The sequence below is a fragment of the Rhincodon typus genome, chromosome 22 (assembly GCF_021869965.1).
Source record: "Rhincodon typus isolate 14 chromosome 22, sRhiTyp1.1, whole genome shotgun sequence".
NCBI lineage: Eukaryota > Metazoa > Chordata > Chondrichthyes > Orectolobiformes > Rhincodontidae > Rhincodon > Rhincodon typus.
In genome coordinates this window covers 3,933,479-3,957,506 of record NC_063353.1, presented here as the reverse complement: position 1 = coordinate 3,957,506, position 24,028 = coordinate 3,933,479, and the positions used below count along the sequence as shown (strand labels likewise).

Genomic DNA, 24,028 nt, shown 5'->3' with positions numbered 1-24,028 from the left:
TTATACCTTAGTGGTGAGACAACTGAGCCATGGCTGATGTGTCAATGATTACAAGCAGTCTGATTCAATCTTAAAATTGCCAAGGAAAAGAATGGAGTAATGGTGAGTGAAGGGAGTTTGGAGCAGAGACTTTTCTTTTGTCTTGCAAATGTTGGAGGCAATTTTTTTCTTGTTTTTGTTTATCCAGTTCTGGGTATTAGATAAAGTCTTATTTATCTGGAATGCAGGAGATGGACGTACTTGAGAGAGAATTCTGCTGTAGTGGTGATAGTAGGAACTGGAGAATCTGAGGTAAGGCGTAGAGCTGGATGAATGCTGCAGGCCAAGCAACATCAGAGGAGCAGGAAGGCTGACGTTTTGGAAGAAGGGTCTAGGCCCGAAACGTCAGCCTTCCTGCTCTGATGCTGCTTGGCCTGCTGTGTTCATCCAGCTCTACACCTTGTTATCCCTGCTGTAGTGGTGTTTTACTTGCATAGTGTCTCCCAGCACTGACTCATGTGCATTCGATTTAGGTAGAAAACACTTTTAGTTGCATCACTTTCTGTTAAGTAATTTACATCACAAGGGTGTGGTGTGTATAGAGCAAACTACTATCTGATAAATGAAATGAGGATTAATGAGATCGTGAACTTGAAGTCATGAACTTGTAGGATAGTGTCCCGTAATGTAGAAAGATGATTCTGGAAGAAATATAAACATGTCCTGTTTTCTTCTGCAGTAAAGAATTTTAAAAATTAAAACCTCTGAAAAGTGAGTTCAGCCTGATTTTTTTAATTCCTTTTTTTAAAAAAAAAATTAGATTTTCACATTTTAGTTATAATATGCAAGTGAACTGAATGTGAATGACTTAGTCCTTATTCTTTCATAATTGGTGAGGTGAGTGGCCTGTAGTTACTCAATTATTTCTCCTGTTTTTTTAAATTTCTTTGTTTTGTTCTTGAGTAGGGATGCATTGGTCAGGGGTTTGCTGATGGCTTTACTGTTGGTGTGTCATGCTGCTGATCCATTGAAGTAAACCCTTCTGCTTGCTAATTTGAGTTGCAGTGACTGACTTCATGGAGCTGGATTGTCCATTTTTCTCATGGTGAACAATGCAAAATTAAACATATCCAATTTCTGAAGCAGGGTCCTAGGCCCAAAACGTCAGCCTTCCTGCTCCTGATGCTGCTTGGCCTGCTGTGTTCATCCAGCTCTACACCTTGTTATCTCAAAAAGGAGCGGTCCTTGTTTTCCCAAGATTGCCAATATGAACTTTTAACTAAACAAAGTTAAACAGATAAGCAAATGTAATATTGTGCTAACAAATTCTTCAAACCTTTTGCAAATCTAGTTTTATTTAAAACTTAATCAAAAGGAAATTTGTCTAATTAACTTCAGTCATGTAAATCCATTGGCAAGTCTTTATGTCCAATGAATTCCTTTTTTAGTTTCTGTAAGTACCACATACTCCATTATTGAAAGCGGTTTTGTTTTTCTCTCTGCAAAACTCTCTCTGGGTGTTACGTTACTTTAGAGGGGAAGTGTTCCACTGACCAATGATGACAAAATACTGTGGATACTGGAGATCTAAAGGTACAGTTCTGGAGAAACTCTGGTTTGGCAGTCCTTATTTTAATCTATTTTTAAAAAAAAAAAGGAATTAACATTGTATTCTCAATGTGACTTTTTTTTTGCACTCTAACTCCTGTTTCTGTCCCAACATACGCTGCTAGACCCAATGTGTTTCAATAACAGAATTTCTGGGCTAATGTTCCTGTACAGTAGGATGGAGGTCTTTTGAAATAGTGAATGTAGGTTCTAGATTAAGTTGTTTGAGTTTAGGCATCTTCAGGATTCCTACTGATATCATGAGTGAGTATTAAAATTAGGGAAAAGATTTCCATTGAAATCACAAGGACCAAAGGAACTAAGACTTTCATTTGTAGAAATCTTCAATATACAGCAGGAGGCCAATTGAAAGAAAAAGGCAAGTGAAGAAGTAAAGACTGCCTTTAGAGACTTAGTCTAGAGCAGTTGATGTATTTGACCAGTGAGGTGTGTGTGTGTGTCTTGGTAGTTTGAGTGCATCTTAGGGAAAAGTGGCCATAATCATGAATTTGTTACTGTAGTGAAAAGGTCACAAATGCAAGTTTTTGACTTGTGAAAGGCCAGTTATAAGGCAGTGAGAAATAAATTGTGAGAAAGATTTGTAGTAAATCTGCAAACCAGTCACTATTTAATAGATGGGCTGATTATGGTAAGGGCCTGTATGTGATACCTGGGCTTAAGATGAAGACATGGATTATATAGAGACAAGGAAAATTCCAAGATTGGGTAGTGGAGACTCTAAATTGGTAATGTTAACAGATTTCTATGTACTTGAGGAAAAGGGAACTGACAACTGGACGCTTGGGAAGTAGGAGGCTTTTAAGAATGAGATTAATGAGTCCAGAGGCAGTATGTTCCTGTTATTTTGAAGGGCAAGGCTGGTAGGTGTAGGGAATGCTGGATGGTTAGAGATATGGAGGCTCTGGTCAAAAAATAGGAGGCATATATTGGGTATGGACAGCTGGGATTGAGTGAAATCCTAGAGCAGTATAACGGCCGTAGGAGTATACTCAAGAAATCAGGAGGACAGAAAAGGGGACGTGATTGCTAACCCTATTTGCCAAAGTGCATTGAGTATAGGAGTTAGGATGCCCTGTTGCAACTGTACAGGACACTGGTGAGGTCACTTTTGGAATACTGTACAATTCTGGTCGTACTCTACAGGAATGAGGTTAAACCTGAGAGGATGCAGAAAAGATTTACAAGGATGTTGCTGGGACTGGAGGGTTTAAGCTGAAGGAGAAGCTGAATAGGCTGGGGCTCGCCCCCCCCTGGCCCCCCCCCCCCCAGCGTAGGAGGCTACAGGATTACCTTAGACTTAAAATCATGAGGGGCATGGATAGGGTGAATGGCCAAGGTCTTTCTCCAGGGTGGGGCATCCAGAACTAGAGCAAAAGTTTATAAGGTGAGGGGAGAAAGATTTAAAGAACCGAAGGGCCAACTTTCTCTTGGGGTGTGCATGTGTAAAAGGCATCTGGACGGGTGTATGAATGGAAGGATTTAAGAGGGATATGGGACTAGGTCAGATTGGGATGTCTGGTCAGCGTAGACAAGTGGGACCAAAGGACCTCTTTCTGTGCTGTATGACTGTAGCTCTGGTGTTCTTGGTTATTTGTAGGATGTGTCACAGGCATCTGCTGCTCGTGCCTATCTGCCCATGCAAATTGGTGAACTGCCTTGAACCACTGCAATACACTTTGCTGTTTTACCTGCACATACATATTGTGACTTTTTTGTGTAGTGGTTTGGAAGAATAGTTTGCTAGGGCATTTAAGAACCACTGACTCCAGCAATGCTTCGCCATCCTTTCCTGGTGTAGGCTGAGTTTGCCAAGGTACAATATGGGTTTTTGTTACTTGATTAGTTTGTGACTGTGGAATTGAGCTTTATTTCAAATCCAGTTTTATAAATTCATTACTCAAGAAAATTTGAACCTGCCCCTTGACAATGACCTGAATTTCTAAATTGTTTGTACCATACCCACCCTGAGGAAACTCCCCCTCTGTCTTTTTTGAAAAGTGCTGTTCTAACAGAGGAGAAAGTATCCGTAATAAAAGGAAGATTTGTGAAGGAATACTTGTAGGGCTTGGCATGAAATGCTGAAATTGTAATGATACTCAAATGCTATTGAGTTCTGAGAATTAATTGGCTCAATGTTTTAAAAATAATAGCAAGGACATGCTTGAAGTTGCATTGGATTATTATGATGGAAGATAACCCTTGTATTAACACAAGAGGTTTGTAAGCCATGGGGTCATGTTAGTAACTTGGTATCTTTGGAGAGAACTGCCAAATGTTGGTCAGAATAGGTAAGTATTTGGGAAATCATAGTGATTGGGAAGAGTCAGCTTTAGTTTTGCTATGAAAGATGAATTATGTGATGTATTGTTATGGTCAGTAATCAAGAATGCTCAAATGATCCTGCCACTTTGAAAATTTCTTCTGTTGGTTTCCTCATTGAGCTTGGAGTTTTTATAACTGATTAGGATTGCGTAACAGTAGGTGAATTATATGTAATGTTCTGGAATACTGGTTTTAATAGATTTTTTTGAAGTGCATTCATTTATCAATGTGCTGAATTTGTGTTAACTCATCTAGTATTTTGTGGGCTGTCTCCCAGGTTGAAGTTTGTTTACTTAACGTTTGATCTGGTAATTTGGTTTTAATAGAAGTGGTGAATGTGTCTCAAAATAGGTGAGAACAAGAGTTCTGCAGAATATTGGGTCCTGAGCTTAGCACCATGAGTTCTAGAAGCCTTAGGCGTGAGACCCTTTCTCCTGGAGATCATATAGGAGAAAAGAATGGCTTAGCTTAATTTTTATCAGTTATAGCAGAGAAATTCCTGGGAATGTTAATAGCACTGTGGAGGAATGGGTGCTCTGCATAAAAAATCCTCTCCTTTACCATGAAAGGATGGCCCTTGAAAGGGCTGAAGTTTTGAAAGATGTGTTGACGTCACTTGACATAATTTTACTGGAGTATTATCAGAACTCGGACCCAGAGGATCAATTCCAACCAATTGTCTGTAATCTGAATACAAGCCAAGCTTGTGACCTGACCCCTTGATGCTTGAAGTCTTGGTATTCCAGTAATATTGAGCTAACAAGGTGTAGAGCTGGATGAACACAGCAGGACAAGCAGCATCAGAGGAGCAGGAAGGCTGACGTTTTGAGCCTAGACCCTTGAGAAAAAATGCTACTGTCTCCGCTTAAAAGAAAATCTTTACAATTTCAGAAGGCAACTGTTAGAATCCATGTTTGTTATGACCCCTTTAGTCTAAATCACTGTTGCTTGTCTGTACTTGATGCAAAACTGTGTGCTTTTGGAATTTTTTTAGACCTGAATCTATTCAGTCATTAGAAACTATGGATAGTGGTTTCTTCGTATGCCTCGCAAGCACTGAGATCCAGGAGAGCAGCTTCCCTGTACTGTTTGTATTATGCTAAAATACAAGTCTTTAGATATGGCAAATGAGGTGCAGACTTATCTAGTTGATGTTTCCTTTTTTCTTTTTTTTTTGGAACAATGTTCTTTGTTCTTTGTTTCCTGTATTTAGCTGAGATGACTTTGTACCAGATCAAGATAGTGTAATGCTGTTGCTGGCTTGAACTTGACAGTATTGATGCAAAACTCCTTTGGACATGGTCCAGATTGAGTCTTCCACTGCACAACATAACTGCTAAGCAGGCCTGCTTTTCATCTGTCTGTTTTAAACATCAATGGCCTCACATTGTGTTTCTAGTTGCTGATTGGAAAGATTGCACAAGGCTGTTTAAAGCCCTGTGACTAATTTGCCATCTATATAACTGCAGTGTGCATGAGTTTGAGGATAGTTATACTATTTTACATAGTGGTGCAGTATATGGTGTAATTATATTTCTCTTGAGGCTGCCAATATAATGACCAGGTTGGCATATTAAATCTCACTTGATAATTGTAAATCCCGTAATGGCTTTTCCCTGATCTTTCCCAATTTAGTACTATTTGGATGCTTGTCTTATTCTTGACTAACTGTGTAGACAGTAATCATCAAATCTTCAAATTGAAGCTTGAATGGCAGCAGTTTTTCCAAAAGAACTTCCAGAATATTTCCACTTAAATTTGAGTAAAATTCAACTTCTCTATACAGCATGTCTGTGGCTGAAAACTATTGTAGTCTTTAATATTAGCAGTATACATTAAATTTCAAGCATCCGTCTCTCGCGTCCCATAAGGTGCAGAAGGTTGAGAGGAGAGACACTTTTTTTTTTTCTTTCACTCAGAGGGTGCTGGCAGTCTGGAATTCTGCCTGTAAGGGTGGTAAAGGCAGAAACCCTCATAATAGGTGGTATTTGTGATGCCAAGGCATGTGAGGATACAGACCAAGTGTTGAAAAATGGTGTTAAAATAGTATTGTTTTTGAATAGCACAGCCATCCTTGGCCTTTTTTGTTGTGTGTCTGTGCTGTAGACTTCTAAGGCTCAATGCTGTTTAAGGGGAAAGCATTCAGTATTTTTTTAAATCCAGAAAAATGCAATAGAAATCAACTTTTCTCCCTACCCCATAGTCCAGTTAGAGGTGTTTCAATACAAGTTTGATGTTTCCAACCAATTTTCTTCAAGTCATAAAGCCCCTAGGGTTCTAGAGCGTCCAGTTTCTTGGAGTATTATGGCTGGAAGACATTGCAAATATCAAATGTCTATAACAACAAATGAAGTGGGAAATGTAAACTTGCATGTTTTTGTTGCATGATTATTTGTGTGGGTTAACACCCTTCATAGTCTGGGGCGCATATCTGCACAAGCCTGCTAAATGCAGTAGTCTTTTTGATTGCTAATGACACCATTTTTTTAAGGTTGCCTAATTTTTTGAGGTTGAGTGATTTTATTAGTGTTTGGCATCATAAGATGGTTTGTCATTTAAATGACAAGTAGAGTGGGAAACCTAGGAAATCCAGTTACACCAGTATGGACTGTCAGGAAATTATCTTGTCAACAATCCTAGTCAGATGTGCCACACAGAAACAGACCCTTCAGTCCAACTTGTCCATGCTGACCATATATCCTGAATTAATCTAGTCCCATTTGCCAGCATTTGGGCCACATCCCCCTCAACCCTTCCTATTCAGTGCCCATCTAGATGCCTTTTTAAATGTACTGCCAGCACTGTGACCTAAACTTGAGACCAATGCAAGTTAGAATGCCATAGAACTTAATGGCTTTGTGTGTGCTTGAGAGTTTATTGACATGCGATTACCTTTAAGAATGGCTGCCTTTGCTAGAAGACTGCTGGCAGTAGCTGGTGCCAAATTTCCAAACAGATAAAAGGTGGGTTGCACTCTTAAGAGGCAGCTGTCTATCCCCAAGCTTGAGCGAGGCCTAGCTATGATCTGCTCCTATGATGCTGCTTGGCCTGCTGTGTTCATCCAGCCCTGCACCTTGTTGTCTCGGATTCTCCAGCATCTGCAGTTCCTACTATCCCTAGATAAGCTATGATTTCTTTTTGGGTAACTGGATGTTGTTGTTTCAAAGATAACTTGTCATGTTACGCAATCTAATCTGATTTTAAAATACTGGAATGTGGGTAACTTATTAAACTATATATCCAATTCTGGTCTTCCAGTAGAGTAAATGATAACTTCAATTTTTTAAATGATTTTTAACTTGGTTTTTTAAGAAATATTTCTTGTTCTAGGTTCAAATTGTGGGTTTAAAATTTTATTCTAATTTTTTTCTCTTTTTTTAAAATATCCTCAAAATAGGATATTTGATCAGGAGCTATGGATGATTTCACTTCCCACAACACACTTGTGTATTCTGTACCCTGTGGTTTTAACTGCCTAAAGTGGATTCAGTGACTTTTTACTGAGCTATACTGCCATCATTCTTATTTATGGTGTAATTCTAAGTGCTTGTTATATCTTGTAATTTGGAAATTTGAATGCCCTTTATTTAGCTTATTTTGGTTCATAATGTAAGACGTGGTCTGCAACTTTTTAAACAACACCAAATAACCAATTTTTTGACTGATCTATACTACTAGTCAAAACTCCACTGTACACTTAAGATTATACTTTGCCATTAAAACCATGATGGATATGATAAACTTTTTGATATGAAGAACTGAGTTTGTTTGTAACCTCGGTTACAAATGTTAAACTGCTCAATGCACTGAAGTTGAGGTGATTAACTCAGTTTTCCAATTTGGAGTCTTGAGACCTACCTGTCTCACTTTGTTAGTGGTGTTGATTTTATAAGAGAATGTGGACAAAATAAGTTTAATTGGTTTAGATAACTGAGCTTTTCGTCTAATGTGTTTGACCCAAAGAACAAAGTTCATGTTTGTACTTGTGGCATAAATATTGCTTGCCACTGAAGTGCTAGCCGATCATCTTTTATTCATTCTTGGGGTGTGAACATCACTGGTTCAGCCAGCATTTTTTTTTGTCTGTCAAAAAAAGTTGGAGAAGCTCAGCAGGTCTCGCAGCATCTGTGAAGGGGAAAAAAATGTTATTGTCTGTCTCCTAGTTACCCTTAAGCTAGTGGTGAGTTGCCTTCTTGAACTGCTGCAATCATTTGGTAGATTCCACAATGCCCTCGGAAGGAATTCCAGGAGTTTGACCCACTGTCAGTGAAGGAACAGTGATATATTTCCAAGTCCGGATAGTCAGTGGCTTGGAGGAGCACTTTCAGATGGTAGTGTTCCCGTGTATCTGCTGCCCTTTCCTTCTGGATGGAAACGTTCATGGGTTTGGAAGGTGTTGTCTAAGGATATTCCTGAATTTGTGCAGTACATACCACGACTTCAGTATTGTGGATGTGGTGCCAATCAAGTGGGTTGCTTTGTCCTGAATGCTGTCCAGCTGCTTGTGTTGTTGGAACTGCACGTAACTAGGCAAGTGGGGAGCATTCCATCACAGTCCTGATTTTGTGTGTTGTAGATGGTAGGCAGGCTTTGGGAAGTCAGGAGGTGAGTTGCTTGCCACAGTATTCCCAGCCTCTGACCTGCTCTTTGTAGCCACTTTCTGTGATGAGTCCTTTGGAGTTTCTGGTCAATCATCACTCCAAGGATATTGATTTTAGTGAGGGATTCATACCATTGAATGTTGAGGGACAGCGATTAGATTTGGTCTATCTGTTGGAAATTGTCATTGGCTGGCATTTGTGAAATGGATGTTACTTGCCACTTGTCAGCTGAAGCCTTAATATTGTCCAGATCTTGTTAGATTTTTGAACATGGACTGTTTTAGTATGTTTGGAGCTTGAGGAACTCCTGCAGAGATGTTATGGAGTTGAGATGACTGATCTCCAAACAACAGAACTGTCTTAAGTGCCAGGTATGACTCAAACCAGCAGAGTTTGTCCCAATACCCATATTCCAGTTTTACTTTGACCTTTTACCAAAGTAAGGAGCCCAGCAGTAGCATGAAAAGGTATACAGTGGGTGTGGCCAGTAAGTGAAGTCCATCCACATCTGAAGGGAAGATGAATTAGTTTTTAGAACATTGTGATTGATTTTAATTTTTAATTATCTACTTACTTTTGGATTTAATTCAGTGGACTCTGAGGTGAGCAGTAGAGCAAGTCATCTTAGAGCATTTATAGCTCCAATGGTATTTACTTTTGGCATACAATAAGAAATGGTCCTTATTGCATTCATTAAAAATGGACCAGTGAGGTCATTAGTTTTGTGTGTTTGCTTGTAAGCATGCATCTGCAGAACCTGGCACCCAAAAGTGTGTTTCATAGCCTGTGGAATAACTAAAATGTTTCCTGCTGTGAATTACAATCCGGGTACCTATTCTTGACCTGTTCTACAGCTGATGCCAGTGCTTACTGCTTTCATGGGTTTTTTTTGTTTGACTATTGGCCATTTATTGAGCATCACCTGTCATTCTCCAACTGAGCAGCTGTTTTACTGAGCCAGTTTTAAATTGGACTAAGGCTAAGTTTGGCCGTATGAGGCAGAATTTGCAGAAGTGAATTGGGAGACCTTCAAAAATGAAAGTCCAGAGGAAGTATAGTCCTTTTTTAGATGTAGGGGAAAGCTACATCTTTATACAGATGTACAAATATAGATGGACAAATACCCATGACCTGATCAAGTGTATCCCAGAACTTTGTGGGAAGCTAGGAAAGTAATTGCAGGGTTCTGGAAGACTGGAGAGTGGCTAAAGTGGTGCCATTATTTAAGAGGCTGTAAGGAAAAGCCAGGGACCTGCAGACCGGTGAGCCTGACATCAGTGGTAGGTAAATTTGTTGGAGGGGTTTCTGAGGGACAGGGCTTACATGTGTTTGGAAAGTCAAGGACTAATAAGGATAGTAGACATGGTTTTGTGCATGAGCAATAGTGTTTCACTAACATGATTTTGAGGGTTTTTTGTGGAAGTGACTGAGATGCTGTCTATATAGACTTCAAGGTGTTTAAGGTTCTGCATGATAGACTGGTTAGTAAGCTAGATTATACGGAATCTAGGGGGAGAGCCATTTGGAGACAAAATTGGCTTGAAGGTAGGAGATGGGATGGTGGTGGTGGATTGTTTTCAAACTGGAGGTCTGTGACCAGTGGTGTGTTGCAAGGATCAGTGCTCGGTCCACTGCTTTGTCTCTCTTTTTTTTTAATATAAAATGACCTGGATGTGAATATAAGAGGTGTGACGACTAAGTTTGCAGGTGATAACAAAATTGGTTGTAGTGGATAGTGAAGGTTAACTGAGTGCATTGGGAACTTGATCAGATGGGCCAAGGAGCGGTAGATGGACATTAATTTAGATAAGTGTGAGGTGTTGCATTTTGGTAATGCAAATTGGGTCAGAGCTTGTACTATGTTCAATTCCGGTATGAACGATGTTAAACTTGAGGGTTCAGAAAAGATTTGTAAGGATGTTGCCAGGGTTTGGTGAGGGGGTGGCGGGCAGTTGTTGAGGCTGAATAGGCTGGGGCTGTTTTCCCTGGTGTGTTGGTCACCCATCAGCCTCTTAAAGGTTTATAAAATGACTGGCAAGGTCCTTTTTTCCCTGGGGTGGGGAAGTCCAAAACTAGAGGTCATAAGTTTAAGGTGGGAGGGGTGGTTGATTTTTTTAAAAAGGGCCTTTAAAGGGGTACCGTTTTTCACAGGGTGGTGCATGTATGGAATGAGCTGCTAGAAGGAATGGTTGGAGACTGGTACAATTACAACATTTTAAAAGGCATCTCTAAAGCTTCCATATCCTCCCTACAGTGAGGGGACCAAAACTAAACAATATTCCAAGTGTGGTCTAACCAGGGTTTTGTAGAGCTGCAGCATAACCTTGTGGCTGTTAAACTCAGTTCCCCTGCTAATGAAAGCCAACACACCATACGCCTTCTTTACAACCCTATCAACTTGGGTAGAAACTTTGAGGGATCTATGGACATGAACCCCAGATCCCTCTGTTCCTCCACATTGTCAAGAATCCTGCCATTAACCCTGTATTCTGTATTCAAATTCGACCTTCCAAAATGAATCACTTCACACTTTTCTGGGTTGAGTTCCATCTGCCACTTTGCCTAGCTCTGCATCCTGTCAATGTCCCGTTGCAACCTACAACAGCCCTTCACGCTGTCCACAATTCCACCAACCTTCGTGTCAAACCTTAAATAAATTCATAGGCACACTAAATATGACAATTTAGGTATTTGCTGAAATGGAAACTTCTCTTCCAACATAAAGCTAAATTCAAAATCCGTGGATTGATCTAATAAGCTTCAAAACTTGTACAATTAATAATTGGTTAAAATCTCTATCTAATTTCTGTACGGAACTCAATGCAGAGAGCAGGTTGACTTGGCCTGGGTACCCATTAAAAATTGAAGAAATACCTCTCACTACCATTGACACTTACTACACAATGACTTTACTTCAAAAAGGCTGTGAAGCACCACTCTTATCTCATGAAGATAAATACCAACCCTTTTAATAATACAGGGAGCATCACTTCACATTTGACTGTATATAGTCATTCTTTCACTGCCACTGGTTAACATTCTTTAATTTTCCACCCAACACAATTGTTAAAGCACCATCACTATATACAGTCAGCTGTACAGCATGGAAACAGTCCCTTTGGTCCAACTCATTCATGCCGACCAGATATCCTACATTAATCTAGTCCCATTTGCCTGCATTTGGCCCAATTCCCTCTTAAACCCTTCCTATTCGTGTACCCATCCAGATGCCTTTTAAATGTTGTAATTGTACCAGTCTCCAACCATTCCTTCTAGCAGCTCATTCCATACATGCGTCACCCTGTGAAAAACGGTACCCCTTTAAAGGCCCTTTTTAAAAAATCAACCACCCCTCCCACCTTAAACTTATGACCTCTAGTTTTGGACTTCCCCACCCCAGGGAAAAAAGGACCTTGCCAGTCATTTTATAAACCTCTAAGAGGCTGATGGGTGACCAACACACCAGGGAAAACAGCCCCAGCCTATTTACCAGGATGCTGTCTAGACTGAAGGGCAGGTCTTGTGAGGAAAGGTTGAGAGAGCTAGGGCTTTTCTCAATGGAGTGAAGAAGCATGGGAGGTGACTTGATAGAGGTGTTCGAGATGATGAGAGGCATAGTGGATAGCCAGAGTTTTTCCCAGGGCAGAAATGACTTTTACAAGGGGACATAATTTTAAGGTGATTGGAGGAAAGTATAGGGGAGATGTCAGAGATAGGTTCTTCATGCAGTGGTGGGCATGTGGAATTCGCTGCTGGCAGTGGTAGTGGAGTCAGATATGTTAGGGACTTTCAAGTGACTCTTCCATAGGAACATGGAGGATAGTTAAAATATAGGATATGCAGGTCTTAGTAGGATAATAGTAGGTCGGCACAACGTCGTGGGCTGAAGGCCCTGTACTGTTCTATACAATTCAAACAAATAGTTGATTTTTTAATTAAATGACTAATTTTAGCATACTAATGTAAAAATTAAGCTTTAGAATACATTAATTGAAGCAAAATTGTAAAACTGGAAGGAGAAAATGCTTTTGTCTCTTTATATTGTGATTTTTGTCTTTCCAACGACCTGCTGTCACAAGTCACCTGACAACCAATAACTTGATAATCACCACAGTCTCTGGTTGTTAACTGAGTGATTAAATATTGGCCAGCGCTTCCCCTGTGCCTGGAAATAGTGCCATTAGATCTTAACGTGTGCCCAAGTGCTTTGGGATTCCCATTCAATGTACCATTCAAAGATAGCACTTCCAGGAACAAAAACAGAAATGGCTGGAGAAATCCAACGGGTCTGGCAGCATCAGTGGCGATAAATTAGTTAATATTTCGGGTCAAGTGACACTTCATCAGAACTGATGGCAGCTGGGAAGATGTTGGTTTATATGCAGAAGATAGGGGCTAAGGAGTAAATGATAGGTGGGGGGTGGAGCCTAAAGAGTGAACTGCAGTTCCATAGACGAGTGGATAACAATCCAGCTAGGAGGATGAAGTACTATTAATGGGCACTTAGTGGCTAACAGTAGGTTGTGTGGAATAGCAGACTGCAATAACGAGGCCTAATGTGTGGATGTAGGGGTACGGACATGGGAGAGCTCGATTTGATCAAGCTCATGCCCTAAAGTTGTAGAAATCAATTTGTAGACTCCAAAAGACAGCAGGGTTGTCAAAGGGAAAGGTGAAGTGCTGTTCTTCCAACTTGCACTGACTTTCAATGGAGCACTGCAGCAAGCCTGAGACAGATGTTGGCCAGGGAACAGGGTGGTGTTGAAGTAGCAGACAACTGCAAGCTCAGGATCTTCGTGCACAGAGCATAGAACACCTATGAAGCAATCACCCAGCCTATGCTTTGTTTATGTGACCATACTGTGAGCACATTGTGAACAGTGCATGCAGTAGACTAGGTTGTGGGAAGTGCAGGTAAAGCACTGCTTCACCTGGAAGGTATGTTTGGGCCCTTGGATACAGCGGGAGGAAGCAAGTGTTGTATGTTTGGTTGCAGGGGAGGGTGCTGTGAGACTGTGGGGTGGGTGTTGGGAGTTGGGAGTGAAGGAAGTATTGACTAGGGTGTCCTAGAGGGAACAGTCCCTGCAAAAGTGTGACGAGAGGGAGGGGAATGTGTCTGGTGACAGCATCTCGGAAGTGGCAGAAATGGTGGCTAATGATACTCCTGGATGTGGATGCTGGTGCCATGGTACGTGAGGATAGGGGACTCCATCGAAGGGGTGGGGGTGTTTGCGGTTGAAGTGTGGGAGATGGGTCTGATCTAGCAAGGGGCCCTGTCAATAACAGGGCTGGGGAATCCTCAGTCGGAAGAAGGTGGATGTTTCAGTGCTCTGACAAGGGAGCTGCTTCTAGTGCCATCATTGGAGGCTCAGATTTGCTTTTTGTGTTCAAGTTATGGTTTAACACTTTCCAGAACTTTCTGACCAATTGTGGGAGTGCTACCATAATAAAACCAAATACTCTGCATGCTGGAAGTCTAAAGCAAAGGCATAGTAGAGAAACCCAGCAGATCTGGCAACATCTGATGTGAGAAACAGTTGACATTGAGTTGAGTCCTGTATTATTCTTGGTTCTGAAGAAGTCATGTCGGACTCATTAGTTCAGTTTGTTTCCAACTTTTGCCAGACCTGCTTTCTCCAGCAGTTTGAGTGCTACCAATTGAGCCATAACGAACAGTGACTTCTAATTCATTTCAGTCTTTGTGGTTCATAAACTCAAATTCAGCTTGTTACAGTAGAATGATGCAGAGCCAATTGCTTGCATTTATTTAGTACTGTTTTAACATGGCCAAGCTCAAGAGCATGGTGAGTGAGCAAATGTTTAGTGTAAAGCAAGTATTTGAGTTTTTTAAAAAGGGGAAAGTGCCAAGGTATAGGGAAAGAATCAGTTTAGGGAATACAGTGGCTACTTGCAACTTATCCTATTTGAGGCTTAGTCAGATAAAGCACTTTTTTTTACATGTTTTGATTACATTATTGATTGGTAATAGCTTGTCTGCTGAAGAGTTTATTTTTCTTGCCATTTGTGGCCTTATCAACAAGAATGAGACTGCCTTGGATACAACTGTTTTTGACATGCAGTAGAAAGTTGTATTGTTACATTGGCTGACTGCCCTTTTTATCCCGGGATTCCAAACCGACAAGAAATCTGAATTGTGAATAACTCCAACTAAACAGCCTCAATTTTTTTGGTTTGATTTCTAATTACGTAAGATTTCTTGCCTCTTTGCAGCACCCCAAAATGGCTGTGGTATTTGGGTCAGGTACAGGACAAATATTCAGGTTTGAAAGATTTTTTTTTTGAAACTTGTACTTCAACTAATGCGAATTTTCCAACTGCTATTTGCATATTAAAAGGCCTAAGGGTTGAAGTTGTCTGAGATAACTGAATTTGCGCTCTTTTTTTCGTGGTTTTGCTATTTATCTTGTTAGAATGTTACTTCTGCATAATGCACTTTGTAGAACAGTTTGGCCCTGGTTTTTGTTTTGGGAGGAAACTGCAGCACCCAGTAGCAACCCATGCAGGCACAGGGAGAATATGTAAACTTCACATAGTCGTCTGAGGGTGGGATCAAACCTGGGTCTCTGGCAACTAGGGGTGGCACGGTGGCTCAGTGGTTAGCACTGCTGCCTCACAGCGCCAGGGACCTGGGTTCGATTCTAGCCTTGGGCGACTGTCTGCATGGAGTTTGCACATTCTCCCTGTGTCTGTGTGGGTTTCCTCCTGGTGCTCCAGTTTCCTCTCCACAGTCCAAAGATGTGCTGGCGAGGTGGATTGACCATGCTAAATTGCCCGTAGTGCTCAGGGATGTGTAGATTAGGTGGGTTATAGGGAGATGGGTCTGGGTGGGCTGCTCTGAGGTTCATTGCGGACTTGTTGGGCTGAAGGGTCTGTTTCTACACTGTAGGGATTCTACGACTCTGAGACCTACTGTGTGAGGTTGATCAGATGATGCTTGTGCTCTTCAAATCTCTAATACTACATTTATATAAGTGACTGACTTGCTTCTGACCACCATTTTTTTTGTCATTGTGTGTTCCTGAACTTTTATTCTCAAGCTCTACTTTTTAAAGCAATTCTTGTGGGTCTGCCGTGGTCCATAGATTCTATAGGTTGTTGTATCATGTGTAGTGTTTTATTTTATATGTATGTTTTTAATGTAAGATTTTCCACTGTCCACCCAAATGCTTTGGTGCAGGCACAGTAGTTATTGTCTTCATAGACTTCATAAAAATCCTTAGGTGGTAGGAGGCCATTTGGCCCAACAAGTCCACACTGATCCTCTGAAGAGCATCCCACCCTATTCCTGCGTTTCCCTTGGCTAATATACACATCCCTGAATACTAGGGGGTAATTTAACATGGCCAATACACCTAACTCCCACATCTTTCAGATTGTGGGAGGAAATGGCAGCACCCAGTAGCAACCCATGCAGACACCAGGAGAATATGTAAACTTTACACAGTCGTCCGAAGGTGAGATCAAACCTGGGTCTCTGGCACTGAGGCTGCAGTGCTAGCCTCCATGCTGCCCACAAACCCTCGCTTTTTCCTGGGGTCAAAAGAAACTGTCAAGGTCATGATTCTACACGCACCTCCCCTGTGCTGCTGCTGAAATTTTTTGTTTTGAAGAATAGAATTGAAACAAGTTTTGTTTTGGTTTTTTTTTATTTTATTTGCTTTGACTGCTTAAACTCACTGGAGGATGGCCACTTGAGTGAGATTGCAACATGATTGACTGCCAATCCCTCTTTGAGACCATAAACGCAGAATGAGTCACTGTTCAGAAGAGGAGGAAACTGCGGGGGAGCTGCAAAAATTATTAGTCTTTTATCTAGGTGTTTTGTTGACAGGGTCATAAAGAAAGGGCAGAGCCTGGTGACTCATCAGTCAAAAAACATGTTACACAGCTTGTCAAAGGTTGTCTCACCTGGACATTCATACTGGTGTAGTTTTAAATAACACTAAATGTTTCCGTGCATCACAATGAATAGCTGATCATTTTGGCGAAGTTTTTGCATGATGACTTCATGAAAGTGGTATGTTTGTGTAGGTAGTTGTCATGGACAACGTTTTCATATCCTCAAGGCTGTTACACTGTCCCGTCCGTCCGTCCGTCCGTCCGTCCGTCCATGCACAGAAGTTATGTTGCCACTGATGTATTATGGTAACTTGTCCCCTATGTTTTTAGGGCTGCAAGTCATACTGTGTACAAAATGGTTGCTAATTTTAGTGATTGCAACACCTGCAAGGATCTTTTTAGTTCTAGGTTATTGCTCATGGGCTAACTTAAATTTGCAAAACATGAGGCATTTTTTAAAAACAAGATGCCAAATGGCCTTTTACAGATTTGGAGTGGGTGAAGAGAAGGTCAGTTATCAAATTTGGTATAATGCTTGTCCATCAATTTTGTGAATGAAATTTAACTCTTGCTCTTGATGTTCCCTGAATTTCATGTGAAGGAATATCACTGATCTGTTCTGATGCAGCAGAAGTAATACTTGGCTGTCCTGAGATGCTTCCTGTAATAAGGCTCTCTTCAGAAGTGATGAACGCCCAGTTTTTGGACAATTCAACCCAAGCCACAGAAAACTAGGTTAAAATTAGTGAGATCTGATGACCAGGATAAGTGAAGTTGAATCTTGGATCATTGCCCCAGCAGTGGGTGGCTGAAATTGATGCTTGGGTGTATAATGATCGTCCATGATTGTATATCTTAGCCAGCTAAGATAGAACCCTAACAAAAGTTCTTGAATGAATGGATTCAACTATGTCATAGTTGTTCTGTATTTTGTTCTGTCGGCCCTCTGATCATCCTATTAATGTTTTTCTCTGTATTTATCTGTGAATGTTTGTTTTTTTTTCATTTATCCATTTGGATTTGTCACTTTCCTGTTTGTTTTTCATTTTGGTCAGAAACTGCAAACTCAAGCATGTATTTACTCCAATGCTGAGCATGATTCTATTTTTACAAGTGATTCACTTACCCTTTTTTTGAATTGTTTGTGACCTATTTGCATAGTTCCTCCTTTTTTAAACTCCTTTTTTTTGAGGTGCAGTTACTGCCCTGCTGATGTTCACAACAATTTAGTGACCAGTTAATCTGTTTCAGTGGTGAAGGTTGAGGGGAGATTATTTTTGGTCCATGCTTTGGGTTTTCATCTTCACTGATACAGTCAAATTAACCTCCATTGTAATGCTTTTTTTCAGAAAGAGGGAACATCTGCCGAAACAACACTTGGTATGGCACTGTTAGTTTAGGCTTATGTGCTGGAGTTTGGCTTGAAACACAATCTAATTATTTGGCTGAAACCCTTGATACAAGGAAGAGTTCCTTTTTTTTTCCCCTTCCTGTCTAGTGCTGGTAACTTGCATTCCTGAAGGATTGTGAAATAGCCTATTGTTCACACAAAGTCCCTTCATGCTCTGTACACTACAATTAGACTCCGTTCCTTTGGGTTAATCAAATCAGCAAGGTTCTAGTGTTTTCTCTAAATTTAAGATGTGGAGCATCATGCATGTTACCAGAGGCTTGCATAGCAACTTACTCTAACTACGTGTTGGTGTGGGGAGGGGAGTGGGAAATTTTCTGGGGATATCGCTAAACTGGCATTTATCATGCAACAAACCCTTTATGGAAGTTTTATCTTAGTATCTAAAAGACTGGATTTTGTGCTCAATTTGAGCAATAGTGAATAGTATGTTCCGCCTAAGATTTTTATGTACACAAACACAAATGGTAGGAGCAGATGTAGACTCTCTATTTCCCCTTCAATCCTGCTCTGCCATTCAACAAGATCTTGCTGATCTAAATACTCCACAGTCCTGCCAATCCTCAAACCTTTCAGCTTCTTCTTTTTTTATTCCACTTGACAATAAAGTGGTTATTTAGTGCAACATAATTACTCTGGCCCTAAACCTGAAAGGTGAAATTAATAATGTCTTGCAACTGAATAAAGTACGCACTTGTTTTTCTGTAGGCTATTGTGACCAAGATGGGAGGAATGCATTGTCTCCGTCTTAAGTTACGAGACTCCACATTTTACAACCTGAATGTAATTGTTTTAACCACTTCCTATGTGTCCAATGATATTCTTTCTCTATGTAAAACTTTTTGGCCAGCAAAGATTGTCTTCCAGATTTCTTTAAACACTCAATTATTCTCAGTTATTTCATGACAAGAATTTGTTAGCACTTCATAATATGAAGATGTATGAGTTCACTTCTAACCAAGTGTTTACACTTGCACACACCAGGTAAAGAGAAAATAAATAAATTAATTTCTTTCTGCAGAGATGGCCTTTCTCTCAAAGCGGGTAAAGGCACAGTCATTCAGCACAAACGGATCCTTTGGTCCAGCCAGCCCGTGCTGACCATCATCCCAAACTAAACTGGTCCCACACACCCTTGGCTGTATCTGTATCCACCAGTTCCTCTAGAAGTTCATTCCATGCACAAGGCTCTCGCGCTCTCCTCCTCCTGTCTTTCTGCTTTTTCAAATCTTGTCACCTGAAAAATATGCCCCAAGTCTCGCAATCCCCAACCCTAGGGAAAAGACACCTGTCACTCCCCTTTATCTGTGCCCCTCATGATTTTATAAACCTCAAGTCATACCTCCACCTGTTGTGTTCTAGTGAAAAAAGTTCTAGCCTCTCCTTTTATAACTCAAATCCTCCATTCCTGGTAAATGTCCTCTGAACCCTCTCCAGCTTAATATTCTGCCGATTAACAGGGTGACCAGAACTGGACACAGTACTCCTGGAGAGGTCTCTCCAACATCCTATACAGCCTTAATATAACGTCCCAAGATCTAAGCAATGAACACAAGTGCGCTAAACCCTTAACCACCTTATCTATATGTGATGCAAACTTGAAAGAATTATGTATCTGAACCCCTAGGTCGCTGTCCTACAACAATACCCAAGACTGTACTTCTAATTATGTAAGTTCTGCCCTTTGTTTGTATTACCAAAATTCAATACCTCTCATTCATCCAAATTAAACACCATCTGCCACTCTAGCCTGTTGACCCAATTGGTCAAAATTTCTTTCTAATCTTAGATAACCTTCTTTTTCACTGTCCACTATACCACCTATCTTGGTGTTATCCACAAACTTACTAACCATGCCTTCTATATTCTCATCCAATCATTTCTATAAATGACAGACAAATGTGGACCCAGTACTGAGTCAAGAAATGTAGAATTGGACAAACAGCAGGTCAGATAGCATTTTAGGAGCAGGAAAGTCAACGTTTAGGACTAAAATCCTTCAGCACTGGGGAGGGGAGCCCAAAAGTAGAGGGTGGGGCTGGGGAAAGGTAAATAGGACGGTGATAGATGGATGCAGGTAAGGGTTTATAGTGACTGGTCAGGGTGGAGCGTATAGCTGAGTAGGAAGATGGACTTGTTAGGACAGGTCAGGGAGGCAGGACATGGAAGGACATGGAAAGTGGCTAGGGATGGAAGGATCTTTGAAGCTGGTGATGTCAATATTCAGGCCCTTGGGCTGTAAGCTCCCAGGGTGAAATAGGAGTTGTTCCTGCAGTTTGCAGAGAGGCCAAATGTTAGTGGAGGTGGCCAAGGATGGACATGTTGCCAGGGGAGCGGGAGGGGACTTTAAAATGGATGGCAACTGGAAGGTCTTGGTTGGTGCGTGCAGAGCACAGGTGCTCTGAGAATTGTTCCAGGAGTCTGCGTTTGGCCTCCCTGATTATAGAGGAGATCCCGTAGAGCAACAGATCCAATATATCAGATTGGATGAGGCGCAGGTGAATCTCTGCCACATGTGCAAGGGCTGTTTGGGGCCTTGGATGGAGGTGTGGAGGCAGGTGTACCACCCTCCTGTGCTTGCAGGGAAAGGTACCAGGTGTGGTGGAGAGGTTGGTGGGAGCACAGAGCTGACAAGGGAGTTGTGGACAGGGGTGGGGAAGGAAAATCTCTTGGTGGGGTCAGATTTGTAGGTGGCGAAATGTTGTTGAAGGATAATGCGTTAGATTCGGCGGCTGGTGGGGTGGTACATGAGGACTTGCGGGGACTCTATCCTTGTGGGAGTGGGTTTGAGGGCAGAAGTGCAGGAAATGGGGGAGGTGCGGTTGAGAGTTTCTTCTATTATAAAAGGATGCCATCAGGGAAGTTCTGAAGCAGATAGGTGGAGGAATTGAGTATGGGGTAGATTCTTTGCAGGAGGGTGGATGAGAGGAGGTGTAGTCGAGGTAATTGTGGGAGCCTGTAGGTTTGGAAATGGATGTCGCTGGTTAGTCAGTTACTGGCGATGGAGTGGTCCAGGAAGGGGAGGGAGGTGTCAAATGGTCAAGGTTAATTAGAGAGCGAGGTGAAAGGTGTTGAAGTTGATGAATTGTTAGGGTTCCTCGCGGGAGCACAAGGCAGCACTGACAGTCGTCACTAGTGAAGAGGTGAGGGATGGTGCTGGTGTAGTTGGAGAATAGTTCCACGACTCCTGCAAAGAGGCGGGCATAACTTGGGCCTATGTGGGTGCCTGTACCCATCCCAACAAGGTGCAGGGCTGGATGAACACAGCAGGCCAAGCAGCATCATAGGAGCAGAGAGGCTGACGTTTCAGGCCTAGACCCTTCATCAGAAAAGGGGGAGGGGAAGGGGGTTCTGAAATAAATAGGGGGAGGCAGATAAAAGATGGATAGAGGAGAAGATAGGTGGAGAGGAGACAGACAGGTCAAAGAGGCGGAGATGGAGCCAGTAAAGGCGAGTGTAGGTGGGGAATTAGGGAGGAGATAGGTCAGTCCAGGGATGTGGGAGGAATTGAAGGAAAATTTGAGGGTGTGGACTCGTTCCACCAAGCGAATGAGTGGCAGTGGAGGGGGACTGAGTGGGCCTACAGAATAGGAAGAAGCGGAGGGCTTTTCGGCCATCCTTGTGGGGGAAGCATCAGCTTCAAAATCTCTCCATTCCCAACCTGCCCATCTATCTGCTCCACCCTCCCCAGTGACCAACTGCAATAATCCCCTACCTGCATCCACCTATCTCTATCTCTCGTACCCTCCCCAGTCCTGATGAAGCGTTTCTGCCCAAAGCATTGACTTTTCTGTTCCTCTGCTGTATGACCTGCTGTGCTTTTCCAGCTCCACACTTACACTCTCATTCATGCACTATTCGGTATTGGTCTTTTCGTTGCTTCTTAAAAGGACAGTGTGATTCACACTGGATTGTAACAAGGGTGCTTCAGAAACAACTGAGTACTGTCATTTGGGGTTCCCTCAGCTGAAAGCCAGAACCTCCAGTTGTTTGGATAGAGCCAACCAGTCAGGTGACCTGCAGTAAACAAATTGAACTGCCAGCTGAAACCACGTGCTGAAAGGGTTAGGAACGTCAGCCTTCCTGTTCCAATGATGCTGCTTGGCCTGCCGTGTTCATCCAGCTCTACACCTTGTTATCTCAGATTCTGCAGTTCCTATTATCTCTGCTGAAAGGAATTCCTTGTTTTTTCAAGAAGTTCCAGTGTTTCTGTTCACTAACTCTTTTTTTTTCAAAAAATCCAAGTTTCTCCATAGAACTAGAAATTGATCCATTTTTCCACAGTCCTTTAAATTCAGTTCAGTATGTAGCCTTCATGACACCTGTCCCTTGAAATAAAAAACTCATTTACACAAGTTTAAGGCACATGTTCACTCATTTTCATTCGTTCTTTACATGTGAGCTATACATCTATCTCTAATTCCTTTGTAATTCAAAGTTACGTGCTTGGCAAAGCACCAGCAATTGTACTGTTTCTCCCCACAATGTGAAGTCTCTGAGCTTTAATGCTGTACTACCAAACTCTCCTACTGAAATAAATGTTGTCCTGCCTTTGTTTTTGAATTTTTTCACAAAGGTTAATGGTTATGGTCATTATTTACTCGTGTCACTGTCACTCTGGACTATATATACCTCAAAGAAGAACAAAACAAAGAAAACTACAGCACAGGAACAGGCCATCCGGCCCTCCAAGCCTGCGCTGATCCAGATCCTCTGTCTAAACCTGTTGCCTATTTTCCAAGGATCTGTATCCCTCTGCTCCCTGCCCATTCATGTATCTGTCTAGATACATCTTGAATGACACTATCGTGACCGCCTCTACCACCTCCGCTGGCAACGTGTTCCAGGCACCTATCGCCCTCCTGCGTAAAGAATGTTTTAAGAGCCAGTAGCAACCTCCTGGGTTTTGTTTTAAGCCGCAGAGGATCTCTTTATTTCAATTGTAACTCCTTGCAGAAGTACTCTACTGGTTTCTCTGTCTGACTCCTTGCAGTGAATTAAAATTTGGTCAAATTAGGGGTCTGGCACTGGTTCATCGATCTAAATGATTTTCAGCACCTCAAACCACTGGGCATTCGCCAATTTGAATTATCTTGGTGTTCTGTTGTATTAATTCTGTCAATGGGGTACTGAAATTTGGTGCAAACTTGATAGAAACCACATTCCCAAAAATCATTTCTCATTTTGGCTTTGGGGCAGGAGTTTTGCTGTTCTTGGCAGCACCACTTCTCTCCCTTTCCAGATGTCTTAGGTTAACTGTACTTCTGCAAACTCCAGTTTCAGCAACATTTATCACCACATCAGCTGATTTTGAATTGGGTCTATTTAATAAAAAATTACCAAACTTATTCACCACTGATCTTATTGTTGTGACTTTACCAGGCCCTCCCCTCAAAAAACAGAGCAAAGAACATAGGGACCTGTTACAGTGAAGGTGGTACAGCTATTAGAATTCTATAATTTCCATGGTAGCTATGCTGCTTCCAAGCATGTCAGCCTACTTGTGTTTCCCACCCCTACTTGGGAAGCCCAGTTGTTTTGAGGTGCTAGACTGTGTCTTTGAGCTCTCTTGCAGATTTCTGAGCTGCTATCAGAACACATTTATATTATAGTCGAGCATGGGTTCATATCTCTGTTTACAAAACTTCTGAATTACTTTCAGAGAGGCTGTCTTGATTTTTAAACAATTTCAACTTTTTGTTCCAGTTGTGGTATTTATGACCCTCACCGTTTTTGAGGGTTTGATTGTGTGCGCCATTTGAAAGTGCCTTGTGGTTGTGGATGCTATGTTAAAGATCAAAATTTATACCGAGCCTACTCCAACTTCCTGCAAAATTTTGTACATAATTGGAACAGTACTGATGGAAACCCAGTCAGATTAATCAATTATTGAGTGCCAACTAGGTTAATTTCTCTGTTAGCAGTAATTCTTGAAGTAGCTCTGGTTATAAAATGTCCATAATAGTAAGGATATACCAGTGTCCCACTTTTCAGTAAATGTCCCATAGTCAAATAACTACCTACTAAATGGCACCTCTGATTTTGTTTGGGAATGAGAGGTGCTAGTTTGACTTGCATTTTGTGGTTTTCTATCTATCTAGCGTGTATGGCAATTGTTACAAAACTCATAAATACTTGGCCAAATGAAAATATTAACTTGTATGTGCTTGGACCCTCGATTCCTGTGAGAATTCTCCCTGCAAAGAATTACCTTGGAGAAGTGCTT

General features: G+C 41.5%; 1 protein-coding gene across 3 annotated transcripts in view; it reads left to right on the top strand.

Moving 5' to 3' along the window:
* The window catches only part of LOC109931155 (diphosphoinositol polyphosphate phosphohydrolase 2-like), a 65,679-nt gene that overhangs the window by 11,116 nt on the left and 30,535 nt on the right, over positions 1-24,028 (top strand). Inside the window, exon 1 of one of the 3 annotated variants that reach the window (XM_048610346.1) lies at positions 1,552-1,572. The exons of 1 other annotated variant lie outside the window; for it this stretch is intronic. Coding sequence is in view for 1 of the 2 variants with exons in the window: in XM_048610343.1 (XP_048466300.1) it covers positions 16,561-16,569 (9 nt within the window). In the remaining variant the exon portion in view is untranslated. Of the gene's footprint in view, positions 1-1,551; positions 1,573-16,528; positions 16,570-24,028 lie in introns of those variants that run through there. One more of the 3 variants, XM_048610343.1, reaches the window with a different exon arrangement.